This window comes from Psammomys obesus, unplaced genomic scaffold (assembly GCF_907164565.1).
Source record: "Psammomys obesus unplaced genomic scaffold, mPsaObe1.curated_primary_1811, whole genome shotgun sequence".
Taxonomy (NCBI): domain Eukaryota; kingdom Metazoa; phylum Chordata; class Mammalia; order Rodentia; family Muridae; genus Psammomys; species Psammomys obesus.
Genome location: NW_026585742.1, coordinates 5,461,435 through 5,487,053, shown reverse-complemented (window position 1 = coordinate 5,487,053; position 25,619 = coordinate 5,461,435). Strand labels below are relative to the sequence as shown.

Genomic DNA, 25,619 nt, shown 5'->3' with positions numbered 1-25,619 from the left:
ATGCACACACTCATACACACATACACACAGATACACACACATGCACACATACATGAACACACACATGCACACACGAGAAAGAGAAAGAGAAAAGAAAGAGAGGAGAGAGTCATTTTATATCATAAGCAGGTTAGCCACCACCACCGAGATCCACGTATTCCTCAAGAGGAAGAAGAAATTGACTCCGTAGATAAATACATGATGAGACTTGGGTTGACTCACTGTGACTTGATGCTGCGTGAGTCATCATGGTGGATAGCTCAGCAGGACCCTGCAAGTGGGAAGAGGCTGACTCCTCCGAAGAAGGAAGCTGGTGAGTCAAAATGTCTACACTGAGATTATCCTCCCCTGAAGCTGTGGTCAAAGCATTTCCCCAGGCAAATATCTGCCTCTCCCACTCAGAAGCCTCCTGTTCCTTTTCAAGCTCTATTGGCTTCCTTCTCCTTCTGCCACTGATCCAGCAAGCGCGCTCTTCCCCGCTCTTTCCTCCATGTTGCCTCTACCTCTGAGATGATAAACACAGTTGCTTGCTCACAGAGCCTTGTGTTGTGGTAATTGGCTGACCAGCTCCAGCAGGGTGACGACACTTTAGATCACTTTAATGTAGCTCCCATGCATGATTCACACAGCAGATGCTCAGGAGGATGGTGGATGTCCTTGGCTTTTTATTTTCCTGCCTGCAAGTCTAAGCTGGTAGGAACCCAGCACTGTGGGGAAGAGTGTGCTGCTTCAGCTCTGTTAATCGGAGCCCACGTCTGTAGTGGGGATAGTAGTAACTGCCTTTATGGTAGCTGGAGAGCTTAAGTCCTCAGGCTCCACTTTATCAGTCCCCATTCCATGCAAGTATTCAAGGAAAGTTTAGTTCAAACAATTGAATTGAACTCTGATCTTCTCTAGTCTTAATTAAAATTGTCTCAAGTTGTAGGGTCTTTTCTAGTTCTTTAATAATCTACATACTTTTCTGTCCTTAGGAGAAGCCACCCAGATACCCGGTGAGCCCGTTAGGCTGCAACCCAAGCAGCACACTTCAGGCTTGCCTGCTTCCCCTGGGACAGTATATGAGTTGAACTGCTGTTCCATAGATATTTCAGAACAAGATGGAGGCAGATTCAGATTTTCAAGTCTTAGCTGGTGAAATAAAGGTGGAGTTTCACCCTGGCTAATCCCTCATTTGTTTCTATAACTACATCACTCCTAAAGGATCAAATAGTATTTACTTTTGGACACTTCCTACTTGCCCCGGAGCCAAATTTCTAAGTGCTTTCTTGTATGGCTCTGTGGCTTTGCTTAGAGTTTTGTTAATAAGCAACAGGAATTAAGACAACCATCTGGGAAAATAGGCTGAGGGCTGCAGAAATACCAAAGACTGGACTCTATTCCCATTATTTGCATGTCTAATGAACTCTGGGTATTAGTGAAAGGCATTTCTGAACTGCTGGATGCCTCAGAGAAGCTGAACTTGTGAGTATGCTTGTTATAGATTCAAAGCAACACTCAGAAAACAGTGAGGGTAGCTTGCCATCCTGGAATGATGGAGTGAAGAACTCAGCAGTTCAAGAAGAGTGATGGGGCTGCTAGGATGGCTCAGCCCATAAAGATGCTCATTGTCAAGCCTCATGACCTGAATTCCATTCCAGGGCCCACATGGTGAAGGGGAGAACTGACCCCTATAAGTTGTCCTTTGACCTCTACAGGCATGCCATGGGCCATGGGATGCACCTCCCATGAACGTTATATATTCTTTAGCATGTGATAGGAGGAGCGTGAGGTACCGAGGCTAGTTTGCAGCTGGATGCCCTAATCAGATTGTTCAAGTTTCTTCTTGCTATGCTATTGCATTCCTTGTACTTCTTTACCATTTTTAGATTGGCCAGTAACAGTATTCAAGCTCCTGCTTAGGTATATGGAGTTGTGCTATGATCTCTAAAGCATAAAAGTTAGTACCATAGTTGGAGGGATAGCAGAAACGAAGGTAATAGAACAAGGAGGACAGAGTGAAACTCTGTATTATTAAGCCTTACCTCATTCATCTGTAATGACAGCAGCTTAAGTTGAGTTCAGACGCTCAAAGAATAAAATATAATATGAAAGATATGTGGTCATGACAGTTTAGTCAGAAATCCCTGGCATTTCTCAAGGTGGCAGGGTAAATAGTATAGTGTTCACCTATTCGCTGCTTTTCAGTTGACCCAACAGCAGCTACATAGGAAGCACACAATGGAAGCCAGGGTGGACAGTATAAGGTTGACGGAGTTGATGGCTTACTTTAACAGGCACCTGCTGGGTGCCTGGCATCCCTGTAGTGGCTTTATGTCTCATGTTGCCTGACCAGTACCCTCAGATCTATTTCACAGGTGTCAAAATGGAAACGCAGAGAGGTTCTAAAACCTATCAAAGTCACACAGGAGGCAGATGATGGTTCTGGGGTTTTGACCCAGGGTAAAGAAATCTGCTTTAACAATTACCTGTCTCAGACATTTTATCATAGCAGCATCAATGGACGAGGCTAGCACAGGAGTGTCAGAAGCGCATTGATTCCCCTCTCTTTCCTCTGCATTGGACATCACTGATCCACTTGTCAGAGGAAATGAGTAGGAACACTTCACATTTCATTTTGCATTCGACGAAAATAGGAAGCTCACAAGAAAAACACTTTTGGTGCTTGGCCAAGTTCCCTAGCTTCTGACTATCTAATTGGATGATGAATTCCCTGGAAATAGAAGAAGCAAATGAAAAACAGACGGGGAGAAGAGAGATACTGTCCACCAACCCTCTGCAGACACATTTTCAACAGTGGTTAAGAGCTGCAGACTCTGAAGAACCCACACTAGTCCTTTAAGCAATCACTGACTTTATTAAGACTCTTAGACTATAGCTCACCCCTGTGTTTAACTGACTAGTTACAGAAACATGATATCAAACCCTGTGGACAGTTACCTCCATTTAAATTGTAATCAAGATTTTGCTTATCGTTAAAAAGCTTAAAAGAACTGTAGATGTCAATTTTGATAAAGCACATCCATTGTATGCTAAGGATACTTTAATTGGATTAATTTATTTGCATTTATCTGTGCTATTTCAGGGGGAAACTATTTGTATATGTAAGTTTTATAGTAGTTTAGAGTAAGAGTTCATTTAGAGGTGAATTCACTCCTTTTGTATTGTCAACATTTATTTCAGAGAGCAAGCAGATGGAACGCAGGACACATGGGCTGTGCGCACAACATGCCTGACCAGTCAGGCTTCGGACTCTGAGAAGCACATCTATGATTAACAGGGAACATATTCAGGGGTTTCAAATGATATTATTTCAAGCATCAGCTACATTGTGTCTGGGACAGAACTTAAAAAGAATGTTCTAATAGACTAAGATCAGAAGGAAGGAGAGGAGGACCTCCCCTATCAGTGGACTTGGGGAGGGGCATGCATGCAGAAAGGGGAGGAAGGGTGTGATTGGGAGGGAAGGAGGGAGGGGCTTATGGGGGGATGCAAAATGAATAAAGTGTAATTAATAATAATAATAATAATAATAATAATAAATACATTAAAAAAACTTCTACATTCTATCTGCTAATTTCCAAATGCTCTGAGACTATCCTTAAAAGTTTTCTGTGCTACCGGATGGCTGGGAGGGACAGCTTTCCTCCTAGGAAGCCACTACTCTCCCTTCTTTAGGCTCCCAAATCCCTGTTCACAGGCTGCCAGCAGGCCAATGGTAAGATTTTCATAATGATTCCGTGAGCTTCGTTAGTGTAACGAATGTTTATTAAATTACCCAGACATGAAGTAAAACTGACAAGATGACAGGAAGAAGAAAAAAGGAAAACAAAGGAAGGGAAAGCAAGAAAGAGAGAGAGAGAGACAGAGAAACAGAGACAGCTAGAGAGGGAGAGAGAGAGAAAGAGAGGGGGGAGTTTCTTAGTTTTGATATCTCAGATACTGAAAAGTCCAGGCTCTACACATGATGTTACCTAAGTCAAGGTTTTACTAGACAGAAGCATTGGGTCTGTGCTTACCTTCTATTTTCTTCCTTCAGCTACAAATTGAGCCTGTACTTGAAAATATAGAGTCATGGCCTTCTGGTCATGTAACAGAGTGAATTAGACACACACACACACACACACACACACACACACACACACACAAGATCACCCTCCACTTTCATAGTTAGCAATGAGTCAAGCTACAGTGAAGGATGTAGGCAGGAGAGGACTGGTGTAGAGGGAGTAAAGACAGGAGAATCATGAGGGCTGTAGTCAATTAAAGAAAAATACAGCTTCCCTTTGCAGGACCATGCAATAGACTGGGGAATCATTAAAATTAATGGCCATAAAATGTTGTAATCAGGTATCATTGATTTCTCATTACAGTGTGCCTTTCCCTGTACAGTCTGTAAGCATGTACCCCCCTGTCCTTATAGCATCCATGTAATGTCTGAATCATCATTCACTACCGGTAACATAACAGGCTTCCAACTATTTAAGCACAGGTCAGAAGATGGGACTTCAGTCTAGAACTTCACAGCTTAGCCATAACCTTTAGGGTTACTGGACTCAGAGTCCAGGCACTCTGCACCTGTCTCCTAAGGACAGCCGACCTTCGAAGCTCCCAGACCAGCTTTCCGAAGTTCCTTGTTAACTAAATTGAGTCTGTAGAAGAGGGTTGACTCATTGTCCCACTTCTCTCTCAGGACTGTTTTGAGTTAAGTGAGACTACATTAAAATATTTGGGGAAGACTGGCATAAGAGAAATGCAAGCCAACATGGCATCATGTACTGAAGTGGGTTATCATCCCCCATCCCCCTTCTCATAAGCTGATCCAATTGGTCTTCTTTGTGGGACTAGAGAAGAGAGTTCAAATAATATACTCTCTTTCATTTTTCCTTCCTTCCTTCCTTCCTTCCTTCCTTCCTTCCTTCCTTCCTTCCTCACTTCTTTCCATCCTCCCTTTCTAATTTTTTAAAAAATAAAATCTTAGGTAGACATCGAGAATGGTTGGAATTCTTAAAATAGTCAAGTTAAGCCAAGCTTCCTACAGCTTTGTGGTAAGACTTATTGGGAATATGGACCACTTATATCCTCACCCTTAGAACATTTTGTCGGTCGGGTGAGGTAAATTGTTCTTTTAAACCAGCTTCACATTCAGTTGAGAAAATCTAAATCCCCTCTGACATGAGATCTGAAAAGACCCAGAACACCCTGCCACAGAATCCTGGGCAAAAGACGGCTTGAAAGCCATACTCTGTGGAGCATGACACAGTGTAACTGAACGAGACATTTCAATTCTACAATCACATCCCATTCAGGTGACTACTTCTGCCACCAGAGAGCTGGCATGTATCCATCCACATAGAAAAGTGCTGTCTATACTGACACCTGGTAGCAGCCTGGTTCCTATGGCTCAGTCTTCATTTAACATGATTAGCTATTAACTTCTGTCTGAAAAGATTCAAACCCTCATTTTTATTTTAAAAAGGCAATTTTGTCATTTTCCCCAGTAGATTAAAATATTTTTGGTAGCTATTGATAGACTTGTTTCTAGTCTTTCTGAAACTGCCTGCACCCTGGTATCGCTGACTTATAACACACCAACCTAGCCATTCTGAAGCCTGCTTCCTGTCTTGTCATTGGCAGAAGGATAAGCCTCAAATAAGATCTCCCATTACATCAGGGATTCATAGCATTCCCTTCATAAACCCCATAGCTTTTGAATGAGCAAAAGAACCTAAAAATAATCTATTATTTCCAAAGTAGCAGACAAAGGAGCTATCCTGGAGGGTACTCAGCCTGCACACATCATCCTGCTATAACTTTTGTAGAATATTGTCTACTTGAGGATCTCACATGACATGTTAGGAGGCCTTGATTTGTGTGTAAATTCTACCCCCTTCCTGCCGGTGATATAGCATGGAAGAGCTGACAACATCTCCAACCTTCCCACTCCTTATCTATGTGAACAATACTATAGACTAGGCCTGTTGTGAATATTGAGCCAGCTCAATACCTTCCGGAAGTCCCCTGAGAATGATCTGATGTCATTGTCATGACTCTTGTTTATTATCAGTAGAACCATCCTTCTCACTTCTCTATATACTGATCTCATTTATGATGTGTGATATCATATCCTAGAAGAGCATAAAGCAAGATGGGAATTTATTCATTTCCAGATGGGTATCTGATTTCTTAAAGATGATGGAGTCAGTTCTGAGAACATCATTGTATCATACTGTAGGTCTGACCCTAAGTGTCTGTTTAATAGCCAACTTGACATCGTCTAAGGAGGAATTCTCCATGAAGGGTTGCATTAGAAGACTGGCCTGAGGGCATGTCATCAGGAAGTTAGTCTGGTTTTGATTACTGTAATTGATATGGGAAACTTGTGCCCTGGATCTGGTCTTGAACTTACAGAGTAGAGAAGGTGAGCCAAGCCCTAGCATTCATGCCCTAATGCATGCACTAATGAACATACTAATCCAGTGCGCTCTCTCTCTCTCTCTCTCTCCCTCTCTCTCTCTCTGGATATGATGCGGCTTAGCTGTTTCACATTCCAGGCACTTGCCTTCTCTGCAGATTGACTACAACTTGACACTGTGAGCCAAGCAAACCCTTTCTCCCTTGGTTGTTTGTCACAGCACTAGGAAACAATGCTACAAAAAAACCCAAAATAGTAACAACATCAGAGAATCAATGGCAAGGGGAGGGAACTGTTCCAGTCATAGCTGGTGGCCATCTTTCTGCACAAACAGGACTGAGCAAAAGCTAGCACAACAGTAAGATCCCCAGCAAATGATAGTAGCAGCATGTTGAGTGAGCATCACCCAAGCTGCCCTCATGGCTGCATCTGCTTACCTCTGGTCCTTGTGAGCAGTGCCCACTCAGTCCCCAAATGTGGCTCTGGAGTGGTGGGATTGGAACCGACATAGTTTTCTATTCACAGCTCCTACCAACTTCATGACATCTGCCTGTGTGATTCCTAGGACACGGGCTCTTCTTAAAATAAACTTTTGATTATTGGGTTTTCTTTTTATGTCACAGAAGGTTCATATTGGGGTATTTTCATTTTTTATTAGTAGAATCATCTTTAATCATCCCCTCTCCTAGAATGCAACAAAACAAAAACTGCCTGCTGTATTATGTAATTCGGGATCTCACTAGCTCCTCATTGATGAGAAAGACTATTTTCATAGGGACAGAGCATCATGACTCAAGAAAATGATTTCATAGGAATAGAATATTTTTTTAAATAACAAAATGGACCTTTACCCACTTTATGGGTAAACTAGCAGTGCATACTTCTTCCTCTGGAAAGAGGGGATAGCATCAGCCTTTAGAATTCTGAGAGTTTCTTCTTCATTAAAGGAAGTGATGGAAGGATGTTAGTATTTTCCTGACACGCTCTTCTGTGCACCTCACAGGAGGAGTGAAATGACTCTGGTTCCATTTTGAGATAAGAAGAAAGACACCTTCCCAGAGACATGAATTCTGCTTTATTGCCTCTTCCCCCACACGTTAATATATCACAGAACTGCAGTTAGGAGCTTGAACTTCCTTCTAACTGACCACAGTGTTCTAAAACAGACATTCTCTCAGTTGTCCTCCACAGTTTGTTCAGCTGTCTATAATCTATAGCTCAGATTAAAGATTTATAAAATTTACCAAAAGAATTTCTAAAAATTATTCCTACCTATGAAAACTGGTTGAAAGAATATGATTTCTGTTATAGTCTCAGTATTTGAAAGAATAGTGGTTACAATGATACAATACTTAACTTGATTTTTTTGTGATTCATTAAAAAACAACAAATTCTCTAATAGTTGGTAAATTTATTGTTTATTCACTTTGAACTTTTATTTCTGTTGTATTTTCTCAAAGAATTGTAGCTTAGTATAATATTTTTCAAAGCATTTTATTGATTCCCAAACTATATTTCTTTGCAACAAAATGAAGATACAAATTTTAAATTACTTTTTAGTTGTCCTTGGTCTTAAGGCTAATTTCTGGTTTCTGACTTATAGTCCTTAAAACACATAGCAATCTATCATCAAAAATATTTTAAAACAAAGAACCAGAAAGACAAGCATGATATATACTCACTTATAAGCAGATATTAGCCATTTAATATAGATAACCATATTACAATCTAAGACTTAAAGAAGCTAAACAAGGAGGAACCTAGGGAGGATGCTTAATTCTCTTTCAGAATGCCAAACAAGAGAGATACCAGAAGGGGTGGAAGAGAAAGAACAAGGTGGGAGCCTTCCATAGATGTTCTCAGAAAGGCTCCACCCAACAGGAGATCAAAACAGATGGAGAGACTCACAGGAAAACTTTGGGTATAGGGCAGGGGGTCTTATGGAAGAAGTGGGGGATAGAAGGACACAGAGAGAACAGGCGCTCCACAAGGAGACCGACAAAGCCAAAAAATCTGGGCCCAAGGGACCTGCAGAGACTGATGCACCAACCAAGGACCATACATGGAGAGGACCTAAACCCCCTGCTCACATGTAGACCATAGGCAACTCTGTCTCCATGTGGGTTTCCAAGCAAGGCGAGCAGGGGCAGACTCTGACATGAACTCGGTTGCCTGCTCTTTGATCACTTCCCTCTGTTGGTGAGGCCTTTCCAGGCAATAGAGGATCCAGAAAGTCCTGATGAGACTAATAGGCTAGGGTCAAATGAGAAGTGAGGAGGATTCCCTCTTTCAGTGGACTAGGGGAAGAGGAAGGAGGGAAAGAGAGAGGGTGGGAGGGACCAGGAGGAGATGGGGAGGCTACAATAGGGATATAAATCGAATAAATTGTAAAAAATAAAAATTAAAAAAAAAAACTGATAGAAACAAAAGCAGAGGTAGACAAGTCTACAATTCTAGTTTAAGACTGTAACACCATTTGACCATTGAAAGAACAATAGACTATCACCAAAGCTACACAGAACCATGAACCAACAGGATCCAACAGTTGTTTATGGAGAGCCCAAAGGCAGCAACGTACCCAAAGAATATATCCTGACCATGAAATGAATGAACAAATTCCAAAGTACTGAAATCATTTAGGGGTTTCCCCCACCACACGGAATCAAGCTGAAATTTAGTGATGTAAAGATCCCCAAAGAGCTGGAAACTCAACTTAGAATTTTAAGTGAATCGTGAGTCAAAGAGGAGGTTCTAGGGGAATTTTAAAAATACATCAAACACATGAAAATAAATGCATTGAGCCAAAAATAAATGCCATCAGTAAGGGCAGCTCCCTTCTTTTTATAAAAGAATAAAAACATTTTTAATGCTCTATTAACTGACAAGCAGGTTATGAATATTGATTTTTTTATTGAGGACAAAAATCATATGTCACCATTCATCTAGGCATTGGATATTTCACTGCTACGAGCACAGATGGTGTGTCAGCCAGACATGCTCCACTGTCTTCAGTGTACTGTAGCAATAAACTTGTGAAGCTACTGTGAAGCTCCTGTGCAATAAACTTAAGAACAGCAAGAAAGGCCGCTTTTTCTGTGAATTGGGAGTACATAATTGCTATTATTTGGTTGCTCAATGCCCCACAAAGGCCTGTGCATGAAATAATTAGTTCCCATGGTGGCTGTTTGAGGAGATAGTGGGTAGGGGATTGGGGCCCTATGAGTGGTTCTTAAAATATTGGGGGGGGGAATGTGTCTTTCAGGGGATTGTGGGATCCTGAGTCTCTCAGTATTTGTGTTGTGGACATGAGCCAGCAGTTCACTCTTCCTCAAGCTCCTCACTATTGCTCTATGGCACCCTACTTGACGCCTGACAATAACGGGTCGGTCCAATCGCAAGTTGCAATTTCTAAAACAATAAGCCGCCTAAATCCTATATTCTATTTAAGTTAATTATCTCAAGTTTTTGCTATCAGAACAGAAAGGTAACTAGGTCATTTCAAAAACAATAGATTTTAAGTAAATGTATCTGTAAAGGTTGTGAAATTTATTATTTTTCTTAAAACTATCCACACCTACGTATCTTTTAGAGGGTTTTTGCATCTCTCTGGGTGTATGTATGATCATATTAGAACATGTAAAGCAATATTGATTTCACGATCTGAGTCACTGAACCGTTGCCATAGAGAAAGCAGTGGTGAGGATGGGAGAGATGGGGAGAGTGGCAGGGTGGGGAGTGCAGAGTGCAGAACAGACATGGGGGAGCCTTCAAAGGAACTACTTTGATGTTCCTTATAATAAAGAAACAATGATATCAAAAAGCACAAATGAGTATTGAACACAATGATTGCCTAGCTCAGTAATGCTGGAACTGCAAGTCCACACCAGGTCTCCCTTTTCTTTCCTGGGTATCCTGGGCTTCATAACCACTCTTTTTTCAGTTTTAAAAATGGTTTCTACTTTCCCATGCCAGGGCACAGGGACCAGTGGGGATTGTGCTTTCTGTTTTAGGTCCAAGAGATCTGGGTGATAACACATGATTGCCCTTCACCGACCTTAGAGGCGCAGGTCACTCCAAAGCCCTTCAGGCCCCAGCCAAAGAAGTTATAAGGGAGAGAAATTGTTTCATAAAGACAACAACTTACAATGAGCGGGCCCCGGTTGTTTTCGCGGTACTTGTTCTGGAAGAAAATGTACACGACGGTGGCGGCCAGAGAGTAGAGGAAGGCGAACACAGCCACGGTGACGAAGAACTCTGCTGAGGACGAGGAGTCACCAACCAGCGCCAGCTTCTGCCGCTCCTTGCCCTCACACGTGGGCACTTCAAAGGTCACCTGGTGCAACCTAAAACCACCAGAGGCAAGAAGACACTTGACTTTGTAGGAGAAGTTGCAACCTGCTAACATCTGCTAATGCTAATTTAGATACGGTTGGGAGTTCCGCGACACATCCACTAGAGAATTTGTTAGCGAATTTACAGGCTCTAGCGTGACCTGTGGAAATAAATGCTGCGGAGGTGGTAATTCATCCCGAGGAGGTGAGAAGTGGAAAGAGAATCTGAAATGAGCTGAGTCTCCGCTGAGACTCTAGGCTTTCTCTCTTTAAAGTGGCCCAGGAGCTTTGGGTCCTGAGCCCTGCCTGTGCCTCCAGCCTCTTTTCTCAGTGTGTAAAGACTCGTCCTTCCACTTCACGCATAGCCTGCTTAACTGACTCAGTTCTACCAAGCAGGGTATATAACCTGTCTGAGAACCTTCCGTTGACACTTCTGCCTACTCTTGCCCAATCCAAGCACCATATCCTCCCCAGGAAACCTCCCGATAACTATTCATCACAAGTGGTTTCTTTCCTTTCATTGTATTTCTTCTTCTTTCTTACGTCTTTGAAATTAAAATATAACCACAGCATTTCTTCCAACAATTTTAATCTCCTCATGCTGCTTTGTAACATTTGCGGTGTTCCTCACTAGTTGAAGCTTGTTTGTTTTTCCTGTCTGCATTGCTTTCTCAGTAGTGAGCACCAATCTCTGCTATAGTATGGGGTTTGGTTTTCCTCTTTTCAATGTACCAGGAAGCTGGCTTTTATCAGGCACTTTGTACTTGAGCAAATGAATGAACAGTCTTCGTTCTTCCAGCTCCTCATTTGACTGACATTTTAGAGTGTTTACGTTGTGAGTTCCCCCAGGACAACACACATAGTCCATGATGGAAACAAATGAAATCCTTATTCTTCTCAACCATAGACACCCAGGGAAGACATATTACACAACACATTACATGCATGTGAGAAGAACCAAGTGGTGACTGTAATTTGGTAAAGGAACCAAGATTCTTCAGAAATTACTATTATGGAGACACTTCGAAATCTACATTAATGAATCTTGTTAGGGTCATTGAAGTCTCACTTGGGAAATTGCCTGTAGAAGCAACAGTGTTCATACAGCTGTTCCTAACTCATACTAAGGGAGTATTTTTTCTTACTAAGCCAAATGTAAATAACCTTTTTCAAAGTATTCATTGTATTCACATGTTGCTAGTTTATACAGTAACACTAATCATGAAATGATACGAATAGGAACTGAGCTACCGTGATAAACTCTTTCCCTTCTGTTAAATTCTGTTTTGAACACATTATTTAACTCACTGTCCACAGCAAACTCTACAATGTGGGTTCTTTGTTGCCTTTCACCATTTATTGATAAAGAAATGAAGGCTTAGAAGGATCACATCCTTTGTTTTAAGACATCCAGTTAACATTGGTGGGCCAGGGGTTCAAATTTATGTCTGACTCCAGAGTCTTTTAAAATGTCTATGTTGACTTGTTTATGCTAACTAATCAAGACATTAACTAGGATAAATGCTTTCAAAATGAATCCCGCTGGCCCCTGGCATTACGTGTACAGCAAACATGCTGAAACCTCTAGAAGGGAAGCCACACTGATAGCAGAAAGAGGAAAGTTTGGTTCCCTTAAGCTCTCCATTTCACAAAGACAATTTTTTTTTTTTTAATTCTTGGCTTAGGAAGCAGTTTGCATTTCCCACTTGACTTTGCGGAAGGACTTCTTCCTTAACAAACAGCCAGGTTAAGTTGTAATCTAACACAAGCTTTGGGAACAGTCGTTCAGGTGGTTGTGTCAGACTTTCTTCAGTAACCCGTTCTGTGGGAATGTAGGGAAAATGAACTAGACTGAAAGAGCGATCATATTTATTCTGAAGCAGACAATCTCATATTGTACTTTGCCTTTCTTCACTGCTTTGACCTGTCATTCATTGAACATGCGTTTGGTAAGCAACTCTATTTCACACAATGAGTGGATGCTGGGCAAGGAATGGGAATCAAGGGATGGGGTGGTTTGTTCTCAGGCTGAAGCTCAGTGTTAGTAAGGAAGGTGAACACTAAGGGGAATCCTAGCCTATCGTAGGCATTGCGTAGTCAAGGAAAGTTTCCCTCTGGAATTTAACTTTGAGCAACAGCTGAAGAAATGACCAGAAATTGTCCAGATCAAAAGCTAAGAAAAAAGAGAGAGAGAGAGAGAGAGAGAGAGTTCCTACTTTCTACTTCATTTCCATGCAGCTGCTTATGAAAAGACTTTGAGAACAGCAAATGCTGACAAGGTGTAGAGAAACTGACAGTTACATTCATCACTGGTGGGAGTGAAGACTGGATCCGCCACTTTCAAACACTGTGGCAGTTCTTCAACTGGTGAAACGCTGAGTGCTTACTGTGGGTCCCAGCAACTCTACTCCTAAGAATGTATGCAAGAGGAATCAAACATAGTTCCTATGTTCACAGAGGAACTAGCCTAAGAATACTCATGCAGCGTTTTTCTTAATGGGAAAAAATGGAAACAACCCAAATGTCCATAAACTTATAAATGAATAAAGCATCGTGTAGAATGGACTATTTCTCACAAATAAAAGTAATAAAATTCTTATATTTGATATACCTTTGAGAAACCTTAAAAGCATGTTGCTAAATGAAAGAAGTCATGTGTAAAAAGGCAAATACAGAGTAGTTTCATTTATACAAACTACTCAGAATAAGCAAGTCCATGGAGCCAAAACCTAGCTTAGTTCCTCACTGTAGGTGGCCATGGGAGAATCTGGCATGGTGGTTAAGTGTCTCAAGATTTGTTTGGGGGGTTGTAAAAGAGCTCTAGAATCAATCGTTGTAATGGACACACACCATCCAGCCATGAAGATACTAACATTACATTAACACACTGTACATTTTAAATAGTGAATTAGGGGCCTGGAAGGATGGCTCAGCAGTTAATAACACTTGCTTTTTTTTTTTTTTAAAGAAGATTCAGGTTTGATTCACAGCACCCATATAGCAGCCTACAGCTCTAGGTAATCCTAATTCTAGGGTACACAATTCCCACTTCTGGTCTCTGAGGGCACCAGACATGCGTGTGTTACACAAACTTACATGGAGGCAAAACACAAAAATAGATTAATAAAATAAAGATAGTAATAAAATGGCGAATCTCCTGGTAAGTGACTTAAAATTTTAATTGAGATGAGCATGTGTCAAATTCACGTAGGCAAACACATTGGGGGAATGCAGTATGTGTGGGGAATCCAGTATGGGTGAGCAATGCAGTGTGTGCATGGTGCACAGTGTGTGGGAGCAATGCAGTGTGTGTGGGGGGGAATGCAGTGTGGGTGAGCAATGCAGTATGCGTCATACAGTGTAGAGAAGGAATGCAGTGTGTGGGAGATGCAGCGTGTGGGAGATGCAGCGTGTGGGAGATGCAGCGTGTGGGAGATGCAGCGTGTGGGAGATGCAGTGTGGGAAATGCAGTGTGGGGGGAATGTAGTGTGTGTGTGTGTGTGTGTGTGTGTGTGTGTGTGTGTGTGTGTGTGTGTGAAGAATGCAGTATGTGGGAGGAGCAGTGGGGGGAATGCAGTGTGTGGGGAATGCAGTGTGGGGAAGGAAAACCGTCAGATGGTGAGAAAGGAGATGGATGGTGCAAAAAGAGAAAGAGAAGCATCCAGAAACCTCCGCTGGGGGTGAGGTGGGAGTTGTGAGAATCGTGTTATAGATATTCGCAACATTTTCTTAATATAAACAGCATGTACAACAAACCCAAACCACAATGAAAGCAAAACTCATGTTCTCTGCTGAAACTATTTGGATATATGCCAAGATCCGAGTGCCTACACCAAGCCAGTTCCTGAAGTACAGCACTTGGAGCCTGTCAGCCGAGGACAGAGGCTTTGGAGAAGGAGATGACAGAGTCACCACTGTTTTCTTCACCATCTGTTGAACAACATTATCTCCACTGCTGATTCGTTCAGTTAACTTAAAGGGATTGTTAACTATGCTCGTCTGTATAAAGAAATAAAAGCAAAATTTAAACTCTACTATGCCTATTAATGTCAATGATATATAGTGGAGCGTTTGCCTCATCAGCCATTCGCTGATGTGAAATCAGAAGAAAGGGAAAAGGAAGCGGAGTTCTAAATGAGTACTTGACCTGAAGAAAGTAGTGAAGATAATTTATGAAGGATAATGTCAGCTCAGAGTTGTTACAGCATAATAATTCACCCATGCATTTGAATGTTGCATGATCATTGTTCTGGTTAGGTTTTTATCAACTTGACACAAGCTAGAGTCATCTGGAAAGAGGAACCTCAACTAAGAAAATGCCTCCCCCTGATTGGCCTATAGGCAATTCTGTAGAGCATTTTCTTGGTCGATGCTTGATGTGGGAGGGCTCAGCCCACTGGGGGTGGTGCCACCCTGGGGCGGATTGAGCAAGCCATAGGAAGCAAGCTGGTAGCAGTGTCTGGCAATGTTTTTTTTGTTTTTGTTTTCTGGTTCCTGCCACAAGGCTCTCTTGTGTTCCCTGCCACAAGTTCTTTCCCTGAATTCGAGAATTGTTGAGATGAAATAAATCTTTTCCTGCTCAAGTTGATTTTGGTCATGCTGTTTCGTAATCACATCAATAGACTCCTAACTAAGACTATGTGTACAAGGCTGCACACAGCGACTCCCCACCCCCACGTATACACAGAACCCTTTAGGCAATATGTACCTGCCTCTCTGTGTGTGTTGTTGCAGAAGAGAGGTTAGCGTCAGCATATATTTTGTAGCTGCAATAATTTTACGAGCAAACATCGTTAATTTAGAGGCTAAACAAGTGACAAAGGCTGTTCCCCCAGAGATAGAGCATGCCTGCTGAGAGTCTGGTCCAACTCTGATCTTGTGAAGGAGTCAGGAAGCAATTGCTGAGGTTGCAAAAGGCACCAAATTCAATTTGTTGATTTCAAATGTACAATCCCCTCATTCCCTTCTTGGTTGACCTGACCCAATGAAGGGGTAATTGAGTTTTTCTGGGTTTTACTGCATTTTGCCCATCAATAAAAGGCTTCCATTTTAGAGTAGTTTTTCTCTAAAATATTACCGGTACATGCAGGGAGCCATTTAAAGCAGTCTGTGATTCTCCAATTAAAGCAGTCACCATGTGCACAGAGTTTTGAGTTTTGTTTGGAGGGGCTGGAAGGATAGTAAATGAAAATTTCTCTTCAGAAGCCTGGGGAAGGGCAAGCTAGTGTTGCTGTATTGGTAACAGTGTTAGTGGGATGGGAAGATGGCTCAGTGGCTAAGCCTCCTGCCATGCAAACCTGAGGACCAGAGTTCAGCTCAACAGCACCCACAAAAATACTGGGGGCTCTCAGTCCAGCTGAAGATCCTCCTTCAAAGAGGGTGAAAGTGACTGAGGAGGACTGTCAGCATCAATCTCGGCCCCCGCTTGCATGTACAAAGCTACACACACACCTGACTAGTGTGGCCCCACCCACGAACCATCTACACACAAGTGCATGCATATCAATGTGTACACACATAAAAATAACAGCACTTGTAATAACAACCAGTGACATTTTTCTCCATCCAGTCAGTGTGCATTATTCTGCACTTGTGTCTCACTCAACAAAGCCCTGTTACCTTCACCAGTGTACAGATGGAAAACTGAGTCTTGAAGTGTGTAGTGAGGCAGCGGAGCTCATGTATCTCATGGATGACACAGATGAGTCTCAAAGACACGTAGATCAAAGGGGACCATTTGAATAACTGATGCCAGTTTCTGCCTCTCTGCTTGAAAGGTTACAGTAAAGTTAAATTTTCAGCTGAATGCTTATGGTAGAATGAGCAGGACAACTGCCCTGCACCAATGGCATAGCTCACCTAACAGGCAGAGTTGACATGGAATAAAGTTCATTCTGCGACCACACTGCTATGTGTGCATTATATAATATATGCCCAGCCATGCTAGTTGGAGCTCTGCATACCAACATCATGAAAATACAACATCATGAAAAGCTTCCTAGTTCCCAAATCTTACTGAAGCTTGTTCTGATTCCTGCCTTAGAATAAGAAGAGGGCAAGTGATCTGAACTTGTGATGCTAAGAGTATGGTTCTGGATAACGCCCAGCATAGGCCCAGCTCTGGGTCACAATGAACCATCACAGTTCTATGATAAGGCTTTTGAGTTCCCTGTAGCATGTTTTAGCATGTTAGGGACAAGCAGATTTCAAATTCTACCAATCATGAATGAATATCTCAGTGGAAGACAGTGAAGCCATACTCCAAGAGCTGTGATCCAGCCCATAGCAAAGCTGGAACTCAGTCATTTTTGGAAGACTAGTAAGAGATCACCCATGAGTTCCCTAGTAATGGGAACAGGAACTGTCTCTGACATGAACTCAGTGGCTAACTCTTTGACCACCTCCCCCTGAGTTGGGGAGCAGCCTTGCCAGGCCACAGAAGAGGACGATGCAGCCAGTCCTGATGAGATCTGATAGGCTAAGGTCAGATGGAAGGGGAGGTGGAGCTCCCCTATCAGTGGACTTGGAGAGGGGCTTGGAAGGAGACAAGGGAGGGAAGGTGGGATTGGGAGGGAATGAGGGAGGAGGCTACAGCTGAGATACAAAGTGAATATACTGTAATTAATATAAAAAATTAAAAAAAGAGATCACCCTGCTGACATTGTTAGGCCCAGCACAATTCTAATTTCCAGAAGGGATGAAGAGAACTCAGGAGACTGAGACTCATAGATGCAAAATCACAAGAGGTTTATTTTAACCATTGTGCAATGGGGTCACCCCTGGTTAGCAAAGAGAGGCACTGGGAGACAAAGGCCTTGGGTTTTTAAAGGACAAGGTGAGGGAATTTTTAGGGGTTGCAGTCTTGGCAATTCAGGATTGGATGAGGAAGCTATAAAGTAAGATAATTGGTTAGTCTTCGGTGCTCAAGCTGGGCCAGTCCTGCCAAGTGTGGATGAGGCTGCAATTAAAGGAGGGGGTGGGGGTGATTAGCTCATCCTTGAAGATCAGGCCTGCAGGCTTTTGGCCGGAGGTCAGGGGCTACTCAGAAGAAGGACTGAAGCCATGTGGGTTGGTTGCTAAGAAACACTATCTCAAAGACAAGGGTCTGGTCATTCTTTTTGCTGAGTGAAGGTCATTGCTTGCTCGCTTTTTTATATCTGTCCTCACAGATGGCCATGGTCACCTTCCTCCATTCTCTGGAAAAGTACTAAGAGGCTTTAGCTTAACCTGGGCCTGAAACTCAAAAACATAGGCTTTAGAAGACATATAGGTTACAAAGTTAGTCTGATCCTTTCAACATAAAGAAGAGCCCAGACTTCCTGACACCCATCTTTGAGTTGTTTTAAACCACTGAGCTCCACATGAAGCTCAACTGCTTTCAATCAGCTGGGTCTAGGGGCATGCACCACTCATTAGAGCTCCAATGCTTTCTAAGAAATGAAATGGAGATCGTCTCAAAGGTTGGGAAGGATAAACCTCTGCCTGTTACCTCAGGTTTTCTTACTGTGTCTGCTGCTGCTAGATGCCTATCACGAGTATACATTTATTGAGTCCAAACTATTCCAGGCATGATGCCAGAAACTTTTACACATTGTCTCACTGAAATATGAAGCACTGATATCAATGCTCAAGTAGTCTCATTATCTGTTTACTGACAAAAATGAGCAGACTTACTGGCATAATGGTCTCATGAGAGTTTGGGTACTATGACTATCTAAAGCTGAATTTAATGCCATAGATTGAACAAGGCTCTCTTTAATGCTACTTACACCTCAAAAGACTTTTTTCTGTTGTGATCAAAGTCTAAGTCTGAGGAAACTGCCTCCTCCTCCTAAGAGTCTCTGGTTGGGGTCTGTTTTGGGTGGAAATGGCATGAGAGGATGAAGTCAAGTTTGAGCACAAACCTGGAAAATTCACCCACTTTGAGGAGACTGAGAATGGCCTAGCAACTGGGCTCAGGTAGCTTAAGATAGAAGAATCTCTTCCCCTCTCATAGGGGGATGGAAAAAGGTTATATGAATGCAAGGTTCAGTCACTCGAAGTTGGCACATGCACCAGTATGCCTAGGAAACTTCGGGGGGGGGAGTGATTACTAGACTCTGCAGCGTGGAAGCAGGCAGAACATAAAATTGCTCGGGACCAACACCCTTCTTGCAAGCCCAGGGTGGGGCTGCTTGCTCCCACCAAGGCCAACAGACAGGACAGTGAGATGATGACCTCTACCCAGTCTCTTTGACCTCAATGATGAGTTCACCTTCCTCAGTTACATGCCATGGCTTAGGCAGGCAGAATCACCTTAGCACTTGGTTTGACTCTAACCTTGATTAAATCCAAAGCATTCTGATCCTCAAGGTTTGTAACAACAGTGCATATTCACTAGAGTTATGTTCTTTGAGAAGGAGAAAAATGATGAAAGCTAAAATTCTCTTCAACACGGCAGGGATGTTTGTCCTTGATTCACTTAGACAAGAACCACGTTTCAGCTTATTGTTACTGTAGAAGGAACTTTCTGTTACTTTCTGTCCTCTTTACTTGACTGTTTTTCTTTCCTCCCACAGGAAATTGAGCAAGATGTTGGAAAATGTAATTAAGGTTACTGCAAACAATACTCTTTTCTGCATGATTAATTGTATTCATACTTGTGAGGCTGGAAAACTGCTGTCCCACTCCCCAGTTCCCAGAGCAGAGGCCCTATCATTTCATCAAAAGCTTTTGTGTTGGTTACAAAGAAGTCTCCAAATTTTACTACACACACACACACACACACACACACACACACACACACACACACACACACACACTTACTTCTGCCTTTGCATTGTGTAGACAGAAATTTTAAAGTGAAAAGAGAAACCTTCAGGTAATTAAAAAGGAATGGTTCTGCAGAGGCAGGCCATGGCCAGGAGTTGAACTGAGAGCAGTAAAGCTATAAAAACCTTCTAATGACTCACAAAGAGGCACCTATGAGTTCACCAGCTATGATTTATTCATTTTGGTTTCTTCAAATAGAATTTGAGTAATAGAAAATTCAGATGGCTTCTCTATTGCCAAAGTAAAATAGATAATAAGGTTACCCATTTATCTGAAGTCAAATTCATCTTTTCTTGGTCCTGTTGGTACTCTACTCAAATAAGTTGGAGGAAAGAAAAATAATTCACAGAGCCTTAAAGAGAATCTTGGATGTCTAGCTGGAAACAAAATATATGCTCATTTTATTTGGTTGATAAAGAGATGTTTTGTGAGTGAACCATCCAAATGACTTGATTAAAATGTATTTGCAACACTTAAACATTCACTGCTATCATGAGAGAGGGTTACAGAATCTCTTTCAGTGGACATTTTATTTAATTAAAGTAATTTGAATCATTAATTCTGTGAAAAGGAACAGATATGTTTAAAGAAGAAAAGCACAATGATTCCTTTCTAATGATCAACCTAAAAAAGCCAAATACAAAGGGTCCTCAACCTACTTTGTGAACATGTGTGTGTGCGTGTGTGTGGTTGAGTGTGGAGGCCAGAGGTGAATACTGAGGGTCATCCTCAGAAACACTATCTACCTTATGTTAAGACAGGGTCTCTTACTTGCCTGGAACTTGCTAGTTTGGCTAGGTTGGCTGGCCAGGGTGCTCCAAGGATTGGCCTGTCTCAGCCTTCTACAAGGAATCTGCCTGCCTCTGCTTCCCCTCAGGGATCTACCTGTCTATGTCTGTCCATTGCTGAAGCTACAAGTGCATGCCCCTGTGCCCAGCTTTTTCACATCAGTTTGAGGATAGATTTTTGGGTCCTCATGAGTTTGTGGCAAGGACTTACTAGCTGAGCCATCTCTGCCTACATATTTTTGTTGTATAGTGATCTGACCAAAGCATAGCTTACTTTTAAAGAAAAACATATCATATTCTTAGCAGTTATAAGATATGTATAAATATGATATATGAGCTACCATGTTGTACAGGCTGTCCTGCAGAGCTACATAATGAAGATTGTATAACAATTTTTCTAAAGAGTTCATTGGTGAATATTTTATAATAGTTTCTCAGGTTCATGTTATATAATTGTTGATATATCAGATCATCAGTAAGTTTCCTAACTCCAAAAAATGATTAAAAACTTTGCCATTTTGTTGACTGATAGAAAATGGACATAAGAACCATATTTTAAAGAATTCACATCTTGGCTATTTCATTACTGTCCTTCACTCTGCTACTACCAACTTCCTCTACTGTAATCTCCAGGTTAACATGGAGACACGACTCAAGCACCAGTCTACTGAATGACATGTTATTTCCAAAACATCAGTGTGCTTGCAGCCCGGACACACAGTACATTTGTTTCCATTTTCTGCCAGTTGTAAAGCTATTCTTTTATTTTTGCAACTTTTTTATCGAACTTGAAAGGCAATGTAAATAGTCTCTCCTAACCATTAGCTATATGACAAGTGTCATGTCTCTTTTGTTTGCTTGCTTGCTCATTTGCCTTGGAGCTGAGTTCCAAACACAGAGCCTTATGTTCTCTACCACTGATCCCTTATCCAAAGACTCTCTCTTCATCTTTGACACCTCTGATGTTCTGAGAAGAAAGAGAAATACTGATGTCACAATGTCTTTCCATGAGGCTTAGGTGTGGTAAGGAGGCACAGTATAGTTCATGACTATAGATGCTGTTAATGCTTAATACATAAGATATTCAAACCCCAATTTAAATGGTGAGTTTAGTTAGTACAGTTGTTTTTAAAAACCCACATGCTTTTGTGAAATTTCAAAGGCCTAGATCTCCTCTAACAGGCAGAGTTGCAGCCAAAACTGTTGACAAGGTTCACAAAGAAATCCTGAACAATTCTTGTCTTCTTTGCTGAAATCACACCTAGTAGCTTTATTTTCTTTTCCTAGAAAATAGTACACCCACTCTCAACACATCTGGTGCCCTTGAACTCCCGTCCATGTCCAGCTTCCTGTCTTTGTTTGGATCTCAGCTCAACTGTATCCTTATCAAGGAGCTCTCATTTGATCACCCAGGCTAAAGAACACATCTCTGCCATGGCCACGCTCCAGGGCACACATCCTGCTCCATGGCCTCTGTGGCCTTGTCTCTGTCGGAGGAAACCCTGCTGATTGTCAGCCTGTTTTGCCTTTCTCTCCCACTAGACATGGGGTGGGACATGAGTCTTATTTCTATAAGTTTATTACTGAGAATCTAGTCATTTTCGGCTTGTGGTAAATAGTCAATAAACATTTGATAGGAGAGGAAGGAAAGAAGGGACGGAGGGAGTTCATTACATTCTTAAAAGATCTATTTGTCCTGCTCTTGTAAAAAGTAATGCCTATGCATTCTACCTGAGTGAAGCAGATCTTGGTGGTAAAGAAACTTGATCACCATCATACATTGAAAGATCTACAGTTTCCAGTTCCTGCTAGGGGTTCATTGGATCTCCTACCACTACATTTCCAGTGAGGAGACATTCCTAGTGGTCCCAAGAAAAGGCACAGGACAAGAAGTAAAAGGTGGGATCCACTCCTCTGGGCTGGGACCTGCTAGAGAAGCCCTCAGGACCCTGCCCCCAGGTCTTCTCAGCTAGGTGAGCCCACGGATGCTGATGTGTGACACACTTATGCAGCACAGCTCTTGTTCCACTCCCATGACAGGCAAGTAGACCTGGGCTGTCCTTGGAACTCTGTTCCCTCTGTAAGTCTCATCTGCATATGTTCTCATCCGATGGTCCCCTTCATACTAGGCTTATGCTAAGAATGACAGATTCTTGCATAGCAGCATAGAGATGATTGCTCTGCTGTCAAACCTTTTTTTGTAAGGCAAGAAGGGGCCCAAATGATCTATTCCAAAAGAGGGCAGTCCATGTTAGAACAGAGATTGTATAGGCTTAAGCTAGCCTAGTGGTCCCCCAGGGGACCTGAGGTTTAGCAGAAGTACAGAGAAAAGATTAATGTCAAGTATAAGAGCCCAAGGAACTGGGGAAAGCAACAGGGAGGAGGGCTTTAAGCCTATAAGTAAAGTATGTGCAATTCATACTAAGAAGGGGAGACTGGATTTCCATAGGAAATGTAGTCCATGTTGCTGATGACAGTAACAGAGGGGGCCAGCGGGTACTGATTACAGTCTACTGGGCTAGCCACTGTGCTCTGTGCCATGAGTGCTATACTCCCTACACCCTCATGACAGCCCTGAGAGGCAAATCACTGTTATCCTTATTCTACAGATGAGGACACTTGAAGCGGAGCACATAGGGAGCCAATCTAGGAACCAATCTAGTGGTCTGTCCAGAGACATTCTCATTGCCCTTCCCCCTACATCTGCCACATATGCTTACGCTCTCTCAGGCCAGATGCTCCTGAATCTCTTCTCAGACATTCATCTGAACCAGTGTTTTCTGCACCATGTGGCCAGGGGATGTGTGGACTTTCAGAATAGTGGATGCATGAGAAGCTGGTTCACTGAGAGTGCACTGGTTAAACAAAAAGATAGGGTGTAATTGTACCACTCAAGGAAGGTACACCATAGCTGCTTTGGCAGGGTCTGAGGCAGAAGCTGACTTTCAGTGGTAAGGCCAGAAAAGTGCAGGTGTCTATTTGCATGTGTGAGCATGAGCATGTGTGCTTGTTAGAGATTTCCGCCAAAGGTTTTAATAAGAAATAATTTAGAAAAGAAAACAGTTTCAGCAAAAGAGTTACTGACTAGGAGAAAATGGTTTTCTTGTTCATTTGGCTTTAGCTGGGACTTGGAGATATCGCCCACAGAAAATTTTTTTTATAAAAAGCTTTTGAAGCAATGGCTACATTTCTCTTGACTACAGAAAGAAAACTGGTATTAAGAGTAGGACTTGCTTTGCCTTTCGAGCTGCTCGGGGAAAGGGACAGTATGGCTGGTTGCCCTCCTTGGCTCTGAAGTTAACATGCTGTGGCTATTCTCTGGCAATCCCCATTGTGTTATGTCTCGCTCAACCACTCTCTGCATTTTCAAACCCGAGCCTTGAACTCCTGTCTCTAATTCAGTCATCTGAATTAGAATTTGAATTCCCCAATGCAAGGCAATTGAATATAATAGCTATCAAGGGTATGATTGGAAAGACTTCAGGGGTTTTCTGAGATTACTGATGTGTCTATGACAGAGCATCAAAACGGTGTGTTAAGAAAGGAAAATGGCATTAATCATTGGAAAGGCCCCCAAACCCATAGCAATATGTTAATAAGCGGCCCCCTCTTGTTGCAGGTTAAAGTTTACCTGCTAGCATTTTTTTCCTTCTTAATTCACAGAATATTTGAATAGAACAGAATAAAACCTAAATTTACTTCCTTCATTTGAAAACTAAAAATCAAGGTCAAACATATGTGAGCATATAATACACATAAGTCTTCTACATATGTTAACGCTCAAATATCATCTTTAGCTTTCTAGAAATAATAGTAGCCAGGTGTGGTGGTGCACACCTTTAATCCTAGCACTCAGGGAAGTATAGGCAGCTAGATTTCTGAGTTTGAGGCCAGCTTGGTCTACAAAGTGAGTCCAGGACAGAGAAACCCTGTCTTGAGAAAATAAACAAAACAAACAGTTCAAAAAACAAAACAAAAAACAAACAAAAAAACCTTAATCCCAAGAATGGTTTAGAAACTCCTGGAGGCCTTTCTTTCCTGGGCCCCACGAGAAAAACAGTATTTTCCTAACACTACTAGGGTGCTGTTTTTCTTGTCCACTCTCATTCTCTCTGAAGTGGACAATGGCGTGTCACAGGAATGATGTGAAGGATGATTCAGCCATTTTTCCCAGATTGTCAATAAGATGTGTGTTTGTACCTTATCACATCTGATAACATTCTCAGTTTTTATTTTCAATGTAATAAGTATCCATAGATGTAGTCCTCATGAATAAAATGCACTGTGTGATCCTCAGCCATGTTTAGGATGTACAGGGGCCTTAAGACTTCACATTTGAGAACTGCAACATCCTTCAATTTATTTCACTTCCCTCATCTCAATTTTGGTAGTTTGGATGATGTGGCCTGAATTTACATGGGTTTTCATTTCACCTTGTGGAGACATGTGAGTCATTATACTACTCAAATGTTTCTACAGTAATCATTCAAGAGTATACTAGCTCCTGTCCTTGGCAGACACTGAGTACGAGGCTCTGAGAGCCAAATGAAGAAAGCACTTAGCTAGCTAGCTGATCGTTGGTGCTTGACCCGATTGCAATGTTCCCTGATCTCTCTGACACCACACATGAAATCAGAGGTTAGCATCAGATGTTGCCTCATGAAGATAATAAAATGCAATCATGGACCCTCCCCCGTTCATCTCATTGCTGAAGAGGAGCCACAGATGGAAGCCCAAAGATGTGGAATTTCTATCTGAGCACAGGAGTTCCCACCGCAAAGGAGGTCTGTGATGTTTGCACTCACCCGCACATGTTCCTGTCCTGAAGTTCTTTGATTTTTCAGGTTGAAACACCAGATAGAGACTTGATAAGTTACAGGTTTTATCCCCTCAGTTTAACCAACAAAAGATTCGCACAGTGGGTTCTGCTACAGGACAATGAGGCAAGAATGAAGAAAACATGGAGAAGTAAAAATATTCTAACTCATTTGTTGTGTCCTCGACATCCAACACAATGCCTTTCCCATGGCAAGTGTTCAAGACATTTATTTTCAGAATTGACTTTGGCCTAGCTTCCTCAAAGTGAATCCTCACAAATGACCCTTAATCGGACAGGCATCAGCTGCAAAAATATTCATGGCTTTATCACAGATTCAAATAATCCGTTCTCTTCTCTCTTTGCAGCCGCTCATCTCTTTTTGCCTCCCTTGTGCCACTTCTCCACATTTTCTTTGTTATAGAAATGCTTTCTTGACCGTCCAGTAGTTTCACAGGAGA

At 42.1% G+C, this 25,619-nt stretch overlaps 1 protein-coding gene across 1 annotated transcript in view; it reads right to left on the bottom strand.

Moving 5' to 3' along the window:
- Positions 1–25,619, bottom strand: part of Synpr (synaptoporin) — a 334,857-nt gene that overhangs the window by 48,251 nt on the left and 260,987 nt on the right. The window contains exon 4 of the mRNA XM_055599191.1: positions 10,557–10,755. Coding sequence (XP_055455166.1) covers positions 10,557–10,755 — 199 coding nt within the window. The remainder of the gene's footprint in view (positions 1–10,556; positions 10,756–25,619) is intronic.